The 23,236-nt window shown below is 35.0% G+C and overlaps 1 protein-coding gene across 2 annotated transcripts; it reads left to right on the forward strand.

Annotated features, from left to right (window-relative positions):
* The first annotated feature begins 375 nt into the window (after positions 1-375).
* Positions 376-22,669, forward strand: LOC111032870. Of its 2 annotated transcripts, none has more exons than XM_022313334.1 (12): positions 376-682; positions 6,095-6,689; positions 9,255-9,499; positions 10,952-11,284; positions 14,428-14,818; positions 16,598-16,797; positions 18,614-18,716; positions 18,861-19,133; positions 20,159-20,518; positions 20,797-20,925; positions 21,124-21,504; positions 22,099-22,669. In XM_022313334.1, exons 2-12 carry the CDS (start codon positions 6,141-6,143, stop codon positions 22,318-22,320), a joined length of 3,186 nt encoding a protein of 1,061 aa, XP_022169026.1. In that variant the 5' UTR covers positions 376-682; positions 6,095-6,140; the 3' UTR covers positions 22,321-22,669. The 2 variants fall into 2 exon arrangements, with proteins under 2 accessions (XP_022169026.1, XP_022169027.1); XM_022313335.1 differs by having other exon boundaries at positions 18,909-19,133.
* The last annotated feature ends 567 nt before the right edge of the window (positions 22,670-23,236 follow it).

Raw genomic sequence — 23,236 nt, forward strand, 5'->3', positions numbered from 1 at the left:
CACGCACACGCACGCATACCTCACGCACACGCAAACGCGCACGCACTACCTATACAATAATAATAATAATAATAATAATAATGTAGACGCCGACCGCGATCGTCTTCGTTATTATTATTATTATTATTGTTATTATTTGTGTACCAGCGGAGGAGCGCCAGCGTCGCGTCTCGTCGGTCGACGTCCGTCCGTCCGTCCGTCCGTCGTCCGTTGGGCCGCCGCGTGGGACCGGCTGCCGCGGCGGCGGCGGCGGCAGCTGCCTTGCCGGCGGTACAAAAATATTATTATTACCGCGGCGGCGGCGCGCACGCGCGTAGAGGCGTTTCACAGGCATATTTGTCGGCGGCGGTGTTTTATTGCTGCGCCGCGGACCGGCGGACCGCGGACAGGCAGTGTGCAACCAGCAACGGCGCCGATGCACCGGGTCCGTCATCGCTCGCACGCCGTCCGCGCCGCGCCGACTCTCCTCCGGCTTTTCCGTTGCTGTTCGCGCGTTCAAATCGCCGTCGTCGCCGCCGAGTCATGAGACGGCACCACCGTCCGACCGACCGACAACACTTGCACTCGCGGACACTGCGACGATAATATTACAACCTCTAATTATTATTTCGCGCCTCCCGGACCGCTCGAGCGTTTACCGCGTAAACCGCAGCGATATCCATCGTTGTTGTGACAGTTTACTGTAAGTAAAAAATGATTTAAAAAACTAAAATTAAATTACAGACAATCTGATATTGAAAACGAATGTCCGCATTGTTATTGTCAAAACGTTGATTTAAAATTCTACGACGCAATAGGCGACATCGAGAACGTCGAGAACGAGTCAACGTTTAACGACGACGACTTACCTACTGTAAAACTATAAAAATGAGAGGCGATGAGACCATAATTTTTGAACGATTATTGTGTTTGAAAATTGATACGTGTGTATATTTTGAGGTCGTTGTCGTCTTCGTCGTAAAAACGATTCGACACGAATGATTCGAGAGCTCCCCCCTTTTTGGCCGTCGACGCAAAATATAACGTCTTTTCTCTCTATTCCATTTTCGACGGATATTACACTTATTACGTGAACATTTGCCCCTCTTTCGCCTCTCGATAATTGGATTTGTATCATAGATTGTCCATCATAGATTCGATATTTTATTAACCGCACTAATTACTGTCACGATCGTTGTTCGCTGTTCGGTCGATCACTATATTTTATCATCGGCCGGCACATATTGGTCGTAACGTTATTTTACTGCGAGTCCGCCGCCGGTGTAAGATGTAAAAAAAAATTAGTAAAAACTAGTTGTTACGGTAACGCCGGTATATTATTTTTAACACGATTTATTTAGGTCGTAACGACCGCGGCGAGGCGCGCTGCGATGACGGGGCCAGGCGTTGTTTTAGTGATATAACAATATTATTACTAATACTATTATTATTATTAATATTATTGTAAGAGTTAAAGTCGAGTACCTACCGTGTTATAAATATGTGCGATACTAAAAGTGTGTGTACAGTGTGGTACGCAATCTCTATTTAATTTTTGCATAATATTTAAAAAAATAATTGAAAAAACGCTCTTTTTTACACTCGTCGTGACACATGATATCATAATATTATATCACGACGGGAGGCGGGCGGCCAAACAACGAAACGGTTGCTGCAAAAAAGCAAAAAATCGTAAATTTTCGTTATAATATTATCAGATCGGATTGCGTTGTTTGCCGTTTCGAAACTTTTTTTGCTCGCATTTATCGTGGGCACCAAAAACTATATCGCGCCATGTTGTATTATAATAATCCGACATCGGTAAAATAAAAAGCCATCTCGCGACCATGTCAACATGTATATAACAACAACATCATCGTTATAACATTTTTATACGTCATACAATATAAGTCGTTCCAATAACAATCGGTCGTTGTACAACATTGTTATTGTTATTACCTCGGTTATTACGAGGTCGCTGCTGCAGTTTTATACTGCCGACGTTGCGGTTTTCGCTCCGATTGCATACTGCAGCGATCCGCGGATTCCATACGATTTGTCGTCTGTATTCGCCGCGGCTGCTCCCGTATCGGCTCCGACGATTATGTTTCCCACGATTTTGTTTGTTTAAAACGAGCCCGCACGTGGGGCGGACGTCAGAAGGGGGGGGGGAATGCGGGGGCGGCAAAACGAACCGGTTAGCACAAATATCGGGCGACCGACAAATACTCGCACTATATGCGATGCGTGCGGGAACAAACGCGGCCAATATACTGCAGTTTTCGCGCCTGTAGGCGACAGCCACAAGTGGCTACCACGGTTAAGTTGTATATTCATAATATATTATTATTATTAAAACGCATGTGCACCGTGTGGAAGAGGTTGGGTTTCCGGTGGTAAACGCTTGCAGAGTGGGAGCCGCATCGCTGCGTTTAAATCGTCGCCCCAGTATATATTGTAGAACCCAAAAATAAATAAATTACGTACAATAATAAACAAATAAAACCTTTACGACCAGAAAATCGAAACATGGAGGTGGGCCGGCCGGATGACTGGTATGCCCGCGAGGCTTTATATACGTACAGGTATATACCGCGCTTGCGGTCGCGTTCCAAACGTTTTTCGGAAATCAAAATTCCCCCCTCCCCCCCCCCGGAATGATTGCCAGCGATCGGGGGTTCCCACGTGAACAAATCGTAAGAGACGTTCGGGGCAACAATATATGTTTTACAGACAACAATCGGATTCGAAAATCGACATTTCGTCATTAAAACATTGTAGAAAGGTGTAATTGATTGTGTTTATCGGATGCATCATATACAATATACAATTACACAAATATGCACTACGGAGATGTGTAAATTCCCTTCACGATTGACAAGTAAAATGTGTATAAATTCCGTAAGTTCGTCTGTCCTATATAATATATATTATACATTCTGCGTTATAAATTCCGTTCATGTAACATGTTCTTACGTAGGTACACGTACTTGTAATAAGTGTACTTGCATCTACTTAAATTATAGGTAAGTACAGAAAATCCACCGCCGCCTCTGATAAAAGACCTTTTGAAAAAAACTATTAGATGTGGAAATTCCTGTAACGGATACAACAACATGATAAATCCCAAGTTCGTTTGTTTTAATAATATGTATAATGTATGAGGATCATATTATTATATATACATTAGCATAATGCGCGAACATATGTAAATGATATTACATCGGTGGGTACCTATGTCGGCACGTGCCAATAATTATTATTCGAGCGTTTAGCACTCACGGTTGCTTTGGTATACCGGTATACGCAATGATTGAAAATATTTATTTTCAATTTGTTGCTGTAATTCCGGTTAAGCTTCGGTCGGCAAATGTTCGAGGAAAAAGATCCGGAGCATAACCCAATCATAAATGTTGTATAATTTTTTTTAATTTTTCTTTACATTTTGTGTTTTTTGGTATATTTAATAAGATCATCACTATATAGATGGTCTGTCTGATTTCATGCCTGGTTAGTGATTGTAAATATGTAATTTCCAATCACTGTGTATAGATAAGATAAATATAAGATAAATAATTATCATGTTATTTATATAACGTACGATGTAAGCAATAATTTTACAGTATTTTCCACTTAACATTTAACTACGTAGAGGTGTTTAATGTACTTTCTTCTATAGTTTTAAATTAAAATTTGATTTTGTGAAACCTTATGAAAGCTCCGTGACTATTTCATAAACTATTTCAAAAAAAAATGTCATTTTTTGACCATATGGCTTGTATACAATAGGTACAAACACGCGACACTGATATAATAATATATATATATTGGAAATATTTTTGAACTAAAGTCTCACTTAACTCTGACGCACGCTGGTAGCTTAAAATATATTTTTATGTACCTATTTCGGTCCGTTCATAATTGTAGGAAACTAGCCGTTAGCCAAATCGTTCCGTTTCCGGGGGGACCGACAGACACGGGTGGTCTTCCAGCAGCATTAAACTATATGACGTGTGTCTGACTACCGGTGTATACCTAATTCGACGTGGGCTTTCAATTAATCATAATCACAGCACCGGCGATGGCGGCGGCCAAATAATTAATTTATCAATTGTGCGCAACAATCTTCATGGTATAAAATGGTTATAATATATGATATATACCTCCTATATATAGCATTACTGCTGTTTACAGTGTTATAGACATATTTTATATAGTACGTATATATATATTATGCGCATCATGTGTGATGTAGAACTGTGGGAGGTATACTAATTGTGTCTCGTTTACAAAAAATGTTCTGTAATCATTTCACCAACGTCGTTTAACCACATTAATTATGTATGCGTTGTTGTTTGCTTTATATTACACCGTAGTTTGCTTTACCACCATCGTTACTTCAGACCTATCGTAAAGATACTGACGATGTGTGACGTGCGTGTACTTTACTGTTGTTGTGGCAAATGCCTAGTAGACACTTTACTTATAAAATTACGGTTTTAATTATTATGAATGTTCATGAATATTTAAAACATATAATATTCATCTTTCGTTAAACATATTTCAACGATTAAGAAACGTCTGTAATATATGGTAATATTATAATACCTATATATTTGTATTTCTAGCATGTCGTTATAGTTACTATATAGTTAGGTAGTAGTTAGTATTGTGTAAATGTTTTTTTATGAAATAAACGTAGGCAGCTTAACCTTAAAATGTAAAATATCCCATCTCGTTACGTACTTATGTGTAAGGTATAATTATAAATTATTATTACAGTAGGTTATGCAAATTACAGACTTACTTATTGGCTTTTATATTATAAGCTAAAATATGTGTGATAATTTTTTAATTTTATATTTCTATCTATATAAATTAAAACATTAGAATAGTAGGTATCACCTCAGATTTTCTCCGGAGTACAGAATGAAATGGATTTAAATTCGAAAAAGTATTTTATTTATAATATCAAAAACGCATGTACTCATCATGTATAGAATGAATAGTAATGTATTTTATATCATTACACTACTGCAGCATACCTGTAGAGTTTTTTTAAATTGAAAACCAATTTGTTCTCCAAGTTTTTTTTTCATCTGAATATAGAAATATTTCACGGCATTTGAAAACCATATGAACCCCCCGTGGAGGTGGAATGAAAATATTAGGTATGTTTGATCTTTGATGTGTATATCATATTATTTTTCTCAAGTGGCGGCAGCGGCGCGGCGTGATGCAGACATAAAATATTATTGGCAAACGTGCCGCCGTCTTTGCCAATCGATTATTTCATTATATAGGTAGGTACGAATAAAAAAAAATTAATAAAAAAACAACGTTCATATCGCAACAGTCGTCAAACGTACCGCCGTCGTCAATAAAATAATTATTATAATATTGTTATCTCTTATTCAGAGCGTCACTTATTCGAGCGTATTATGTAGTAATACACGAAGACGAAGACGGGCGGAGCGGGGAGTTGTCGGCGAATTCATTATAATTTATCATTTATATCATAGCTCGTTGTATTACAATTTACAACTGTCGTTGTTGTAATTAAAGCCGTCGACGATTAGTATAAAACACTATATTATTATCGTTATTGCCGTCATCACACGAGCGGTACTATCGAGTCCTGAAGTCCTATATATTAGTATTGTATTATTATAATGCGATACGGACGGTATAATATGATTGTCGTTGTATCAATATCATTATAATGATTATGATAAATAAAAAATGCTTACAACAGTCAACAACTAATAAGTCTGTGCATAAATCGTACTCGGTGTCTCGATGGTTGTGTGTTTACACGTAATTATTGTTAAATGTGCATATTAGGTACTGTTGACGCGCACGCGTACTATTAAATATCATTATTCTTGCATGCGTGCGCGTGCGCGCGTTTTATTAGGATTATACTATTATTATTATTATTATTATTATTATAATTTATAATGATGATATTGTCTTGACGATATTCATTATAGTAAGACGGTCCGTCGTATAATGCATGTACTATGGTCATTGGTCGACAACAATATTGTGCACGTACAACATAAATTATTATTATAATAACGCATATAACACGATCGCCGTTTAATCTGTATAGGTATAAATTATATTGGGACGCAGAGAGTCACGCCGCCGTCGTCTCGATGAACGTCAAAAAGCAACAGATGCAATTGCAGCTGCAACTGCAGCAACCACAACGGCGGCACGATCGCACCGGGTTCGAGGCCCTGTTAGACCAACCGGTGCCGGTGGCCGAGACGTCACCTCCCGGCGGGACGTCGCCGTGGTCGACCGGCGTCACCGACACGGTAGGTCGCTACGATCACCCGCACCACCGCCGGGGTCCGCCGGCCACCGGCGCCGGACTGTCGGGCGTACTCTCAGACCTCACCGGTTCGCCGACCGAAGCCGACGACGCCACCGCCTCGGCCACTGCCGCTCGTCCAGGACGCCCGCAGGACGAAGCGGTTACTACCCCACCGCCACCGTCACCTGCTTTGTCGCTACCCAGCCCTTACTACGACCGGAATCCAGTCATCGGTTTCCCGGTGCATCATCACCATCATCACCACCATGTCCCCAAGTCACCGCCACCGATCACCGCCACCGTACCTCTGGGCAACGTGCAAAACGTCGTACACGCCACTGGCGATCAGGACTACAACGATCTGCACTACGCGAACAGTTCAAAGGTAAGGGTTCGCACTTTAAACATATTTTTTTGTATATTATAATTGATATGCATATAGGTACCTATATCATTTTATTCATAAAAAGTAGGGATGAGGACTTAGGTTTTTTCATATTTGTCTAGTAAGGTTGCAGAACAATGTGAGTAATGTATAAATGAATGTATGTTTTATAACCCAGGGAGGTTAAAATAGTATTTCTCAATTTCCGCATAGTATTTTGTAGTTCAATTTGCATATAATTGCATATTTGAGTATGTTATTGGACAAATTAAGAGCATACATATAGGTATATATATATGTTGATGTTAAATTTAATACAACATATACAAATATTATTTTCCGAATGTCTATACTGTCAAAGTGTCAACCTATATAATATAATAATATAATTGTATTAATATTATATAATATTATAGGTTAGGTAGTTCACTATCTATCACAACGCGTGTAGGATTGTAGGAAGTAAACCTCAGTCCGTCATAATTTACCGTTTACTATTAATTGATAATTGTTCAATTTATTTTTCAAGTTTTTATCAATTAATTGAAATTACATTTTTATAAATTTGTTCACAAAAATATTATTATTTAGTTTCCATGTTTTGTATAGTATTACATTTTAGAGCATATTTTAAGTGCATATTATTTGTTTTTAAATTCATATGTGCATAGTTCTGCTTATATATTTTGAAGTTGTTGAGTACTTGATGTCCTCAGCCCTAATAGTAGGTAGGCATCTGCCCATTTTCGCCTGTAATTGTGTAATTCTTTATAAGGGATATTTTGTTTACCGTTAAATTAGTAGTGAACAATTAATATTGAAGTTCCTTTTTTTTTGTATAGGAGGGACACGCGTTTTGTAACGACTGACTACGTGTCATTTAGACTATTTTGTCGATAACGATTATGGGGTTGTTGTATGTATGGCGGCTTAAAAGGGGTTTGTGAGTCACAGCTAGAACTATTTTAAAATGATTGGTTCGTTGCACATCGCAGCGCATGTTTCGTATTTGAGGTAAGATCAAGTAGACAAGGTAGCAAACGTACGCAGTTTACTAGCTAAGAGCTTAAGACAGATGCTAAATATTACTATTCTTAACAAATCATAAATTATACCAAGTTTCTACCGTTTATCTAATTTCAAACAAATTAATATGCCTGTATATTGAACTTATTAGTTTGTAATTCAAAGTTTGATGTGACTATATCATATTTTATAACGCACATATAGTTATTTCAATGACAAAGTCATCATTATTGTAATGCCAATTATTAATCTAGTATAATATCTACTATTGTTACTAACTTTCAAGTTATTGTAACATAATATATTAATATAGTTTTTTCCACCTCATTGGCTTCATTCTCACCCTTTGTAAATGTTAAATTGGTGGGTGCGTTTGTTTTATGAGTAACAAATAAGAAGGGGGATTTTTAGAGTTATAGAAAGGGTGTGGTTGGTTTGAAAATCACCACGATTCCAAAAGTAGACTGGCAATTGGCACATGTATTCGTTGGATATCATTTCGTTGCAACTTGCAGTTTATGTTCTTATAGCCGTCTATTCAAAATTGTATGCAATTTTGCCAAGATTTTCAAGTCTTTAAATATACTACCAATAAAATACATAAAAATCGTAATTAAAGATTTTCCATTGTCTATTAAACTGTCTTTTTCAAAAATGCAATTTAGATAATATACTTTTTTCCCTAAAGTTTCTTTAATTTACTTCATGTAAACATATATGAAAAAACAACAATACCAAGTTAAAAAATTACTTTAAGATTTGCATTTGGATTGAGTTTATAAGTTTTAACTTTAATTAATTTAATTTTTGTAACTATATAAATTGTCCTTTTTTATAATTTAAAAATCGCTCGATTATTTTAATTAATTTCGTACCTACCTAACTAGTGGAAGTTAAAATATAATTTAAATATACATGTATAATCGGCCATATAGTGTGATATGTAACTGATCTATTGCACATTCGCACTGTGTACATCGAATCTGTATTATACATACCTATATTAATAGTACTGTACTACTGTACATTTCATATCTTAATATTACTTCATTAAGACAATAATACATATATCGGTTCTTACAATATGTATAAAATCAATGTACATTATTATACATTATTTCATTATTAATTATTTTGTCTTCCCCTACTACAGAAAAACAGACCTACCGCTATATTTGAATACACGAATCTGCACAGAATATTACCTATTTTTCTTTTCGCGGGCCCATGTTGTTTTCACACATCTTTGTCATCGGCCATCGGGGTATGTCATTTTCCTGGAACTATAACTATACTTTCACATCAAATTCTGATAAATATCAACTTTTATATAAGCCAATAACCTGCAAAATATAATGTATAATCGCCGAGCTTCTATAATACATTTGTCAAGCGATTTGTTGATGGATAATAATTATAAAAACAAAAAGTTTAAATTAAAACCAAAAACGTTTGTGTAACATATTTTGTACTTGTATATAGGTTATCTGTTTGAAGTATATGTTTGTACCTATTTATATATTTTATGTAAATACATAGTACTACTACCAGCGGCACAACTACAAGTCTGGAGGTTTGACAGATGGGCGGGACGACGATAAAGAGAACATCAAGCAACGGGACACTGCCGAGTGTCTGCAACAGCAGTTGGACGAAGTATTGCAGGCTTGTGTAGACTACGAAGAGCGGAACAAAAGTCGGCAGCAAGCGCAGTCGGAAAGCTCCGGAAACACGTCGCCAGGCACTGCGGCGCCGTCGACGACCACACCTCCGCATCAAAACCGGTAAATGTGCACATCAGTGCATCACACATCTCACACGCCTCACACATCTTAACACGGAGTGTAGTGGAAAGGCGTAGTAACACGTGCCGTGTGAATAGCGTGTCTCATAAGATAGTCTTCAAGTTTGCATTTCTAACGCAGCATTGCTGCATGCCTGAATATGATATAGGCGAGCAGACTTCATTGGCAGGTGTAAAAAACAAAAAACAAATGTCAAAAATTTTTTTTTCAATTTTGATTTGACCATAACATTTTTATTTCTAAGTATTTCCGAGGACAATAGTTTTTGAAAGCGGAGTTTAAAATTTATAAACATTGAGTTTTTTTCAGAATGTTAGGTCTTTGAGGGATACAAATGAAATGAGCCATTTATCCAATCGTGATATTCTACTCACACGGCTATGTGCTAAGGCACATTGCACATATAAGCTTATTAGCTTAAGTGAATTCGGAGTTGATCCTTATAGGATTTATCATTATGGATAATATGCATTATTTAATACTATTGACAAAATCAAATTAACTCTAACGCACTAACGATCGCATTTAAATGTTATTTAAAAAATATTATTATTTGAAATGTTGTAGCTTAATATAGTTATGTCGTGTGTACTGCATCAGTCTATAAAACTATACTATGCCTATTGCCTATATAGAATCTAATGAACACGCGTTGGCCTTTCTGTGCGAATCGATATTTTTTATAGATACATCATTAACATTTTACAAAAATATTTTAAATTCTTCGATCCAATATCCAATTATATGTTCATTTATCGAAACAATGGAAAATTCCCTTTTGCTGATATATTGATAAGCCTGCCCAATGGTCAGATGATATCTCGTCTTTTCTAATTTCTAAGACCAAGTGTTATCTATATGTATATCACAATACCAGGGGTCAGCAACCCATGGCCTGAAAAGTAATTTTGTGTACCCCGCGTAATATATTTATAATTTATACACAAATAAACATATTACATAGTCCATAACTACTATAGACTACTTAATGTTATCTTTATTCTTTGTTGATGTTATGCCAGTATGTCTTAAATCATTTCCTTTGAGCACACAATTGTACAGTGTACCAGTGTGCCTAGGATATACATTCTAGATGTCTACTGCAGTGCAGAGTGAAGTGCACGCGTTTATTTTAAACTACAGTTTGTCGCATGTTTGTTATACAAAAGTAAATTATAAACAACTACCTCCAAACTATCCATAAAAATAAGATTATACTTTTATTTTATTTTTTATGATCTTTGATAAAAATTGTATACGTTTTTTGCCACTTGATATAGAAAAGAAGGTTACCAAATTCTGCGCTTTACGATAATTTACCTATCATTATAATATGTGCAGGCATACTAAACTGCTAGCTGCTACCCACCTAACCTTTGTCAATTATACATAGGTACCTACTATATTTTTTATTTTTTTGTCCGATTTTAGGATCAAAACAAACGGTTCTCTTCCACGGGATAGCAAGAAATCTTCCACAGAAACGTCTTCGCCCACGTCGCCGTTATCGCCGATGACATCGCCACTATCGCCAATGACATCGCCACTGTCCCCATCATCGACCTGGCCGTCCGTGGCTACCCCATCTCCTCCTACGCTGTCGCCGCTGTCATTGCGTGCAGCCGGCGGAGACAGTGACTCAGTATTTTTGGAAAACGACAATCTTCCAGCGTCGCCTGTAACTTGCGGAAGTCCCAGGACTAGAATAAGAACGCTTGTCCCGACGTCTTGTGCGACGACTACCGAAAATTTATTTCACAACAGGTACATTTTTTTTATCGGATTCATTGACAGAAGTACTTACTTATATTAGTATGGGTGCAAACCCAAGGGCAGATCCAGAGAGGGCATTGGGGGCAAGTGCCCCTCCAGATCACAAAAAAAAAAATTTTCATTTATCATTAAAAATTAGCATCTTAAAAATATTTTTAATTTAAGTGCCTCCACTGTACAGAAATCCTGTATCCACCCTTGTATAAACCCTCGTTTATGACCAAACGCAAATCTTATATTCAGAACTTTTCATTACCACATAAACATTAATCAAATACCGCACATAAAAATGGCATGATACCGCACAAATTAATTAAATTTCGGAGTTAGTGTAGAAATAATTTTTTTTTACTTACACAAATAAATAAATAATTTGTATTAAATATTTTTTACAAATCGTAATTAAATAAAAAGAATTAAATGTTTATTTCTTTACTTATACCAATAAGCTTTTCATGTAGATAAAGTCTTATATTATTTTATATTGTGTAGATTTGAGGATAAGTCGATCATAACTAAGGGCAAATTACCGATGACTAAACCTGACTAATTATTTATAAATAATTATAAATTATAATTAAAGTATAATAAAAACAATATTATAATATTATTTATACCACAATTTGATAAGCATTGTATTCAGACTATGTGGTATAATAGGCCCAAAGCTAATATCAAAAACCACGTGCAGTTTTGTCTCAAATATTTTTGTTTTATTTCTATGGTGTGCATCCCTTATAAGTTTTTTCGTATACATACAAACAAAATTTCAAAATTGTATTTGATTAATTGTTTACACGACCGTGACCTATAATATAGGTAGATAAGTCGTTAGAGTGTAGAAAATAATTATTATCAGTATTTAATTATTTGGTACTTACACGCCGCTTAAGTGCAGATTCGAGAGGCTTAACGTAATGAATAGGTACATCAAAACTGTAGTCTGTAAATAATGTTATGATAACCAAAATCGAAACTTCTATGTTGAAATGTTATTACAACGTTATTGTTATAATGAATATATTTTAATAGATGTATTTAGTACTATTTAGTATTTACCATAATATTTAGTATTTACGATCGTATATTATATATTCTTTACTTTTTTGAAATAAGCCTCCCAGGATTTTTTTGCATATGTTGTAATCGACTTAAGGATTATAGTGGGTGGGGGGGGGGATAATAAGCTTTTTTTATGACTTATGCCTGGTGGTGCCCTTTAATATATTATACTGCAAATTAACACTGTATTGTTCACACCCGTATTAAATAATACGCACTATGAACTCTCCTTGTGTAAAAAAAAACTGTTTTATAATTAGACATTAATAGACCCGTCAATTAGTTATCACAAGTGATAAAACACATTTTCAAAGTTCATAATTAGAACAATTCTTAACGTTTAAATTACACCCATTCAAATGACAAAATGTAATTGATTGTTTCTTTGATAATTACATTAAATTTATAACATCTGTTGAACAGATAAAGAATAGTATTTAATAATATGTGAATGATGTTAAATTTGCATAATCCGTTTTGCTAAAATGTAATTATTTATTGATTTCATTCAATAATTTACTTTTCTGAATGCAATTAAATAATTGCAATATATTACGGCTTATATAAGTTAATGAGCTTTATCTTATTATGTTATATATATACCAAGTAATATTAACGGTGTCGGGACTATTAAGTATTATTGGTACTGAATAATTACGTAAGTTCCCGGTCAAGTAAATAATAATTTGTTTATCAAATAAAATATAAATAGTTTTGTACATTAAAACATAGTAGGCACCTACATTATAAAAAATAAATATTATCTTTAACAAAACATTTCTTTTTTAAATTCTATTTTTATCATATATACCTAGATAAATTTTATAATTAACAAACATAAAATAATTGTTTCATATTTCATTCAGTTTTGACTTTTGAATTGGTGTCACAACTTTATTTCGTTTTTGTTATAGCTACCTAAATGATTCGTTATTATTTAAATTTTTTTTTACACATCATATTATAATGTTTTTAGTGTGATATCATTTCTTTTTATTGTCTAAAACATGAAATACACAATACACTCGGCGGCACAGTGTCATGCGGGTATTTCTTGTCTAATCGGCATGTTTTATTATATTTATTTAATATTTATATGAACGTTGGACAAATAATAATGAGCGCACGGTTCACCTTACATGGAACGCCTGTTGCATAAGTAACAACAAATGCACGAAAACTATTATAATAATATAGGTATCGGTGTATAACTGCAGGAACAACTGTAATAATATTGTAAAAAACGATGTATTATATTAGAGCGACGCCCAACAATGGCATCTGCAATGAGTAATGACAAAAATATATCGTTGTAAGCAAGAAACTTTATTATACATAGTTGAACTAAATAGAAGGACATATAATGTTTACCACACATAATATTGGCTTCTATAAATTAAAATTATCATACTAGTATTCGAAACATCAGCCAATATTTGGCCATGATTTTGACAAAAGTTTCATCTCTAAAATATTATATCATGTAAACCCGATATGTACTCACTGCCTCATACTATAAATTATAGTATATAGTATTATGTACAATAAATTGTATCTAGTGTATATGATAAATGATCTCTATACTTAGATACTTGGATAATGTCGGCGCACCGACCGCGCATGTAATGCACAACGAATTGAACGTCCCACGTTTGTGTTTGCTCCTATAAAATAATTTATACATTTTTTAATATGTACATACTCGTGATGCCGTCAGAGCTATACCGAGAAAAGATTATTTCAAAATTAGAATCGATAGACAACGTGCGCGAACGAAATACACGTGATTTAAAATGAAATCGATCACCATCGGTTAGCGTTTGCCCACCGGAAGTGTTATCCAGAGGTGTTATCTTTACATTGAACATATGGCTTGTTTTTCTTCGGTGCTCGTATAAATAATTAATGCTCTAACATGTAAAACATACATCGAGGCACGTGCAGTGCGCTCTCTCCTTTTTTACATTTACATTTCATAGTTATTTCTTATTTTTATGTTTACTTAGCTTCTGTGTATTATGATAATGTGAGTATAACGATCCATCTGTTTTTGAATATTATGATTTATACAGTGGCAAGGACCATCAACTAGGACAGAGTCAACTGAACGGTCACGGTGGCCCCGACGCCGATTCAAAAACGTCACCGACCGCTGCAGATAACCTCTCGTCGAAATCGCCGGACAGGCCGGTGCAACAAATGCAGCTGCAGTCATTGCAGTCGCCATTCCTCCAATCACCGCCGCCTCCTTCGTGGCAGACGACGAAGATGTGGCTGCGTTCGTCTCCGTTTGCAGTGGATTCCAAAGATGGTGGCACGACGACTACGCCGACGGTTTCGTTCGCTGTTGCCGACAAGGTGGCCGAGGCGGCCGAGCAACGTCGGAAGCTACTAGTCGAATTGTCCGCGCACAAGTCCCGGCTGGTGGAGTTGCACTTGCGCCGCGAAGAAGTCGACCGGGAGGTGAGTGCGTCGTGTCAAAAAATAGATACTTCGGGTTTTGAATTTAAAACAATTTCATAATATTGTAATTTTGTTAATTAACTGTTCAAATTTCAATTGAACGTCTTCGTATATGGATATGCTCAAGCGGGATCGCAAGCGGAACGTTTTCGTGTGGAGTCCGATATAGACAGTGTAGGCGACTGTGTAATAAGTAAATTTATCGTTGATGTGTGTGTTTGTGTGTGTATATTCTTTCCGCATGAATATGTTTCCAACTATATGCCTAAAAGTATTTTATTGCTCTAATGCTACACATGAATAAACCAAAGCCCAGAACAAAAGAATTTATGAAATTCTGGAAGTATAATACTAATCCTCAGTTTTTTTTTACTATTCACGTAAATAGGCGATTGTTAAAACTGATTAGATAAAATTAACGTATTATCATTAAGTGTCTATCTAGATAATAGATATATACCGGGGAAATAGTTTTTAAAATGCACAAAAAAAAAATGTAACCTATTTTCATGATTAAATTTTATTTTGAATGTATCTTAAATAAGAATACAACGATCACAATAATTATGGTTTGGCCATTTTTCATACCTCATTAAACTTATTCTAACAAACACATAAAAAATGTATCGCTTCCAACAGCCATAAAAATAATGCATAAAGGTAAAGATAATACGTATATATACTTTTAAATTAAATAATATAATATATAATATAATCAAGACGTTTCGATTTAGTCACTTATACCTACCTAGTTTTGTGTTCGTACTATTTCTGATTAATCATCTAGTCAGCGTCGATGACGTAATTTTATATTTTGTTTAAAAACATGATTTCTTTCACATAGATAGGTATACCTATACTCTCAGAAATACGGTGGCCATGGGTTTTATTCACATCTTAATTAGAATTTATAATACAACTTTTAAATTATTCATCATTTTTTAAATTTTAGTACACAGTATGAAATAAATTATTTAAAAAAAATCTTGAACTTCAGTTTGTCATACACAAGGACTATAATATTTTAGTACTACCTACAAGTTTATTTCGGTAAAAAACACCATGAACCATTTAAATCGTAAATTGTAAACCATTTCAATAATCAATTTGGCAATGTATATGAAGTATGGATACGTAATTTTTAGTAGAATTTCGTAGAATTTCGTTATTTGTGTGTTTTTATTATAACAATTAATAAATATTTTTATCTACACGTAACCTTCACTATAGCTCTTGAGCTTATACTACTATAAATCAATGATAACAGTTCATATGTATATGTCCACAAGTGCAACAATCAAATTCCCCTATAAAAATTAAACATTATTAATTAATTATACCAATTACGAAAATAAATATATTTTTTAAACATAAACATTAAACATAGCATTTCATCCAAAATCTTTTAAACATAAACTTTGAAATCATCATTTGATATTAAAACAATTATTTATTATTGATTAATTGTGACTGTGTAGTAGGTATAGTTATGTATACATTTATAAACATGAGTGTATACTCTACTTAAATAAAGTTTGACCCACAGTGCTCACAAAAAAAGTGTAAAAACTAACTTAATTGACTTGATTACACAATTTTTAGTTCCATAATTTATCGGTTTTTATTTATAACTTATGAGAGCAAATACCTCGTTAATAGTTAGATTAAGAAAAAAATGCGAGTATAATTATTTTTACATTATTAAATTTACAGTCTTAAACAACTTTTTCACAAGCTCACCGTATTAATAAGATAATATTTTCTACGGTGTGTTTACAGTTAATCATCGAGACCGCTCTGCTGCGAGCTGAACTTGATGTTGCCGACGATGAAACCCGTCAGTCGGACAACATAGTAGACGGTTTGGACCGTGCCGTAGCTGATTGCAGGCAAAAAATGGACGCGTGTACAGTGAAACAGCAGGACCAGAGGATGGCAGCTGATTCGCAGTTGGCAGGACACCGGCGAACACTCCAAGGGTAATTTATTGTTATTATACTACTTAAGGCCGAGCACGTACACGAATTTACCCCCACAGTCACCACCAGAATACTATAGCAAAGGGGATGACCATCATAATAATGTATAATGATAATACATATTCAAATAACGAAAAGTTTATAAAAGTGTGATGGTACCCTAGGCAATAGCCGACAACTACTACAGATAACCACTGCCCGTGTTTGTGAGGGAGGTGGCTTAAACAAGTATAATAGGACGAGGAACAATAAATATCGCATCAGAGGTAAACGCATGATAAATTCTAGATTGTTGAAATGTTGAATGCACTATTTCTGAATTTCAATAGGGGATAATAGGGATCAAAATAACGTAATTATATAACAAATATAAAGACAACTTTTTTGAAAATTTCCAAACAAAATTACAGTCTCATCACCCAAAAACATTATTTTCAAATCTTTCGATGATAATTACTAACGTTTAACCGACAACAATTCAAAGTAGCGGTGCCATAATATTTTTGAAAAATTAAACTAAATAATAAATAACTTTGTTATTACTTATTAGGGTCATCCTTTCTATTATTTTTTTCTGTTAATTTTCATTATAAGAATCATTTTTGTTTTTGTGTCTAAGAGTTTATCTAATTAGCTTGGTGTACTTTGGTATATATTGTAAATATACAGTTTAAAAAAATTTAGATTAGATAGTGTGTACAGATAAGGATGACGAATTAATTATATTTCTTAAAAAAAATTATGATATCAATTCAATTTAGTAATTGAGTAAGTAATTACATGTACGATGATAAAATCAGCTTCATTTTCAATACTAAGTGTTATTCTGATAAGAATTATATGTTTTATCAACTAAGCGCGTAGCTAGGAGTGTGTTCTCAAAACACTTCCCAACCGCGGCCTTATAATCTAAAAATATATTAAATGTGTGAACAGACCCCCTCGAAGTTGTTTTTAAATATTAAATTAAAACACCCCCTTCACAAAATCCTAGCTACTCGCTTGTTATCGACGTTTTTCATCTAAACCACATTTAAATAATATTTTACATCTGTTTAGAACTTCAAAAATACCAAAATTAAAATTAAATTTAAAAATTAAAAATATGTTGTGGGAAAAGATAACAGGAGTGTACTACTTATACTATTTAGTAATAACAAAAATGTTTTTAATTAAAAATAATTATTATTATTAATTCACTGTGAGTCATTCGTTATACATAATCTGTTTGGTTTAATCACTAATCATAGATTAAATATTCTTAATTTACTATAATTAAGTATTTGATGTACATATTATTTGTACTACATTTTATAGATTTATGTGGGTAAGATGACGAGTTCGGAATATTTTGGGGAAATGTATAAGTATTAAAATATTAAATATTGGGTTTAAATAGTACAAGCAGTTTTTGTTAAAAATAAAGATTGAACTTTAACAAGTTAAAAAATAAATAGTTTATTTCCCAGTTTTGGTATTTTGTATAGCCGTGATTATAATGAAATCTAATATTATGTTCTTTATAATCGTGATTGTAATTAATTATTTTGAAAACATTTTTTATTTTTGTATCCATCCCTCGAGCCACTCCCTTAGAATAGTTGTGCCACGATTACTATCTCGTATGGATCTAATATTGTCGTTTACACCACTACCTGTATAGTGTATATGCCACCCACCCGGCACCATATTTATAAAATCTAATTACAGTATCTTCGTAGTATACGCCCACAGTTTATTACAATGTACATGTTGTTTACAAATAATAATCTACTTTTATATAATATAATATACCAATAAATAATAACCGTCATAGGTTACGGAAGCGGTTAGAATCGATCGAAGACAACGACGAGCTGAAAACTGAAATACGTGATTCCATTGACAAGCAGACGGAACTGTTAGATGCCGAACAAAAGGTGAGATATATATAATAATATTAACGACATTACAAAATAATATTGTAATACTATGACATACTGCGTCATTATATTGTAACGAATCATGAAAACAACGTCGCGGTCGATGACTAACACGATTGATTTTTTTGCCGGAGATAATAGTATACATCATATATGTATATTTACGTAATGCTGGTGTGTGTCCTGCAGTTGTACGAAGATGTAGAATTCGGATTGCTTGAAGAGGAAGCTGGATGGCTGGCTCGCAGAGAAGAGTTGCACAGGGACCGGGCCGCGGCCGTGGCGGTCAGGCGGGCTCGACGGGCTCGCGCCGAGTGGTTGCGCGCGCAGCTCGATCAGCTCCGAAGCGTAGGCGACGACCAACTACGAGCACTGCGGACTGACATAAATACAGCTACATTGTCCATCCAACAGGTATATTAAGCACACGTAAATGTTGCTCGGATATAAGTTACCGATTATAAATCGTAGACGAAACGTATACCTAATCATAATTTAAGCTTTTCAAAATTGACATTATCCGAAAATGAACTAATTTAGACACGTTTTTACGATTTTAATGTTAAATAATAAAAGTACAGCAGCCATTAGAATATAAATATAATATAATATAAGCATCATTGTCGATGACTGTATAACTGTATTTTAAGTGGTTTTATAGTGGTATGGTTGTCTTCGATTTAAATTTAAAATCTTGTAATTTGTACGTCCCGAAGTTGTCTTCTGAGTGTACGATTTTTTGTTCAAATACCTAAAACCGGATGTTTTCGAAACTATTTGAGGGGGCGTTTTGTATTTATCTATTTAATCGAGTCGTATTATAATTTTATGAATGAAAATCACTATTCTAATTTTGCGTTAGACTCTTTAAGTCATATTACTAATACCGACGACAAAATCTATTTATAAAAACTATAAACGTAAAAAATGTCGACATTTTATAATATTTATAAAGAAACAATAATTATATGTATTATGTTACACAATATACCACTGTTAATAAATTATGATTTCATTTTTACATTATCGTTGTTCACAATGGAATGCTAGGACTACCCACACTCCGGGTTGACTAAATAGATCGATAAGATTTTATGCGGACAAATTGAAAAATAACCAAAATCGTTAAGGCAAAGTTTAGGATATCATTTTGGCGAATATAAAATGTTCATTTGAGCATATAAGTATATGACCTACTTTTTTCGGGTAAATAAATATTTTAACTATCTAGAACCCTCTGTTATTGACAGGCTTAGTTAAAACTTAAAAACCGCTGAATTACTTTTTGTATGAAGTATAAGAATAAAATACTTTTTTGGTAATATTATTATAATAATATTTAAAAAAATCTTCCATCAATTTTAAACCGGACAAATGATATGCTTCAAAATTTGACAAAAAAAAATGAGATTTCTTACTTACAATAATTGTGATTTTAGGGTCATAAGAAACTGCAAGATCTGGACGCCACCGCAGCTAGCGTGACGACAGCAACAAACACCATACCAGACCAGCACCGACGTCCCCATCAGTTTCAATACGAAATGCACTCGGGGCAACCGGCAGCGGAACATCAACCACCCAAGTCTTTGGAATGGTCGTGGGACCAACAACTAAAATCTCCTATGTCATCAAGATCACCGTCGTCGTTGTCGTGGGATCTACAGCCATCGAGGTCACCGTGGTTTTCGACAGCCGCTCCCGTGACGGAAGACACGACGGGCAATAACATGAATAGCTTGATGACTGGTAGCATAACGACGACGTGCTGTAGCAGTATAGGCAGCAGTGGTGGCGAGGTAATAATTGTTTTCTTTACATACCGGTAACTTCTGGTTACTTCCGGTTAAATAGTTATCTGTAAATTGGATCTTACCCCTTAAGGTATATAAGCCCGATCAAAGGGAAACACTATATATTGGCACTGAAACACCTTCTCGTCGTATTGAAATATAACTTTTTGTATTATGTATGCTTTTATGGTGCTATTAAATCCCATGCAATGATGCAATGCTTCGGGTGACTATACATTAAAATGAATATTAGATTAATGTTTCCGCGTTGTCTGTTACTGCAGGATGATGGTTGTACCAGACCGATATCGGATGACTCTATTTCACGAATGTCGATGTCGACTATCTTCGATGGAGGGGCCACGATCAAACTCCGACCAAAAAACAAAACGTCTCCGTCGGACATCACAAAAGTTAGTATCACCTGCACTCGTAGTGACCACTAGACATACCTACCTATATAAACCATACATAAAATATTGCCTACCTATAAAGTATATATTAATTTTGATAAGCAATTCGCTTGTTGACGGATGCAACTAAATGTTTTGCTTACGCTTGGTGACCTATAATGATGAAAATACTATGCGTTTTTTGTGTTATCCCTGCAGAGGCCGTTGACTAGATATCTGCCGATACGGTACGACGGCGACGGCTCGACCGAGAACCGAATGGCGTTCGACTTGCGCGCGCACATCGAGTCGGCGGGACACCAGCTGGACGACGACAACGGCGGCGTCGACCGGCACTTCTGGATCGACAGCTCGTCGTGTCGAGGCTACTTGAAAAAGCTGTCCGGTGCAGGCGGCAAGAACGCTCGCCGAGGAGGACGCAAATGGCTGAAGAGATGGTTCGTGTTCGACCGGCGGTCGAGGACCCTGTCCTATTATCGCCGCCGGTCCGACGATGGCGTCGACGCCGCCGCCAACCAGAGAGCAGGCGCTGCCGCGACCGAGAAGAAAACTCCACCGAGGGCGTCGATCCGTTTTCAGGTGTGTGTGTATGTGTGTGTGTTAGGAAAATGTTCTGAAAACTTTTCTGAAAATCCCCCCAAAATCGTTTTATTCTGATTTCACATATGGGCCTATATATTATAAGTTTTATTGCCAAAATTGTCTTTTCAATTTAAATTATTGGAGTATAAAATAATAATAAAATAAAAACTATTACGCTGGCTAACGATCAGTACTCACAGTTTAGGTTATTTTGTTATTGTTCCTGTAATTTCAACAGTGCGAATGTTTTATTTTTAAAGCCAAATATTAATACTAGTATTTTTGTAGAATATAAATTGCATGCGATGTCATCATATAAAAACTATTGAATATAAATTCAAACATTGTCAACATTTTTCTGATGATGTTATAATTAAAATTAGGTACCTACTTTTTTCAAGCATTTTCACCAAAAAGTATGTTTTCATTTTATGCAGTGCTACTCTCAGTGTTACTCGGATTCGCACAAGCGAGCCAAGTTTTGGGAAAATATGCGCGAACAATTTCCAACCTCATTGTGTATTATTCACATTACCAAATATTTATAGTGTTTTATTGATATAATTTTTTTCTGTGTGTTAATATAAACAGGACATTCAGGAAGTGTACGTCGACCACACGAACAGCACCAAGGGACAGGGGTGCGCGTTTGTGGTAAAGACCGCCCAGCGGACGTTTTACCTATCGGCAGCGACTGGCCAAGCTGTCCGAGTGTGGGTGGATGTCATATTCACCGGCGCCGAAGGGTACCGGGAGTACCTGAAAACTTCGACCACCGACGGCGGGAATGGATGCGGCGACGATCGTCGATGAGTTCAGCGAACAAAATCCTAACTTGCCCCGTGTCTGTGGACTAATTATATTTATTTTTATTTTTCTACGAGGCCGTCTAATACCGCCGTGTATAATTTTTTTTTCACCAAATATAGTTTTATCCATTGTACCTACCATTACTTTATACTTACATTTCAACGATTAACGCGACTGTAAAATGCGGTTGATAGTATATATTAAAAAAAAAAAACAAATGTTATTGACTTTGAAGCAGCAGAGCTGTAGAGTTGCGAACAATTTAATCTATAGACTGGATATAATAAATGTCATATACACCTACATATGTATGTATATATATGTATATGGATTAAAACTATTTATTTAAACATTGTCCATTGAGTTCCTCTTTGATTTTTTTTGCAGCTAATTGATATGTAAAATCTTGATTTGACAATTCATAAAATTTAAATAATTTTATCGTAACTTAAAAGTTAAAACAAATAAGTATATATATAATAAAATTTAAAAAATATTAAACACCCGGGTATGATCTAATAACAATCAAAATACTCAGCAGTTTCCAAAAATAACTCTCGTTTGAAAAAAAAAATACTGCCAATGTATATTCTGAGACGTTGCTCAAGCTTTTACCAGGATGGCCCGCTGATCTGATTTTTAAATTTAAAATGTTCCCTTCAGCACCACTCTATACTTGTTAACTCAATCTCACCTTCATAACTACACATTTTTTGTTCTTCGATCCAATTCTTTCTCGTTTCGCTTCCAAATCCAAGCAAGAAATATCCCGAAAGGTACCTAGTGATATATCATCATACAATTCTATAACATTTACGCAGCCGACATTCTCAACTCCTCGCGTAGTTTCATTGTACTAGCGCGGCGTGCCTATATACTCGTATAATAAAATAAAATACTAAACATTTTTAACTTACCA

Source organism: Myzus persicae, unplaced genomic scaffold (assembly GCF_001856785.1).
Source record: "Myzus persicae strain clone G006 unplaced genomic scaffold, MPER_G0061.0, whole genome shotgun sequence".
Taxonomy (NCBI): Eukaryota; Metazoa; Arthropoda; class Insecta; order Hemiptera; family Aphididae; genus Myzus; species Myzus persicae.

What these genes read in the sequence shown, in the direction of transcription:
- LOC111032870 (XM_022313334.1), top strand. Translation starts at nt 6,141, where the DNA reads ATGAACGTCAAAAAGCAACAGATGCAATTGCAGCTGCAACTGCAGCAA. An exon ending in TGTTAGATGCCGAACAAAAG is followed by an intron (nt 18,717 to 18,860) that starts GTGAGATATATA and finishes CGGAGATAATAG; the next exon opens with TATACATCATATATGTATAT. An exon ending in CTCCGTCGGACATCACAAAA is followed by an intron (nt 20,926 to 21,123) that starts GTTAGTATCACC and finishes TTATCCCTGCAG; the next exon opens with AGGCCGTTGACTAGATATCT.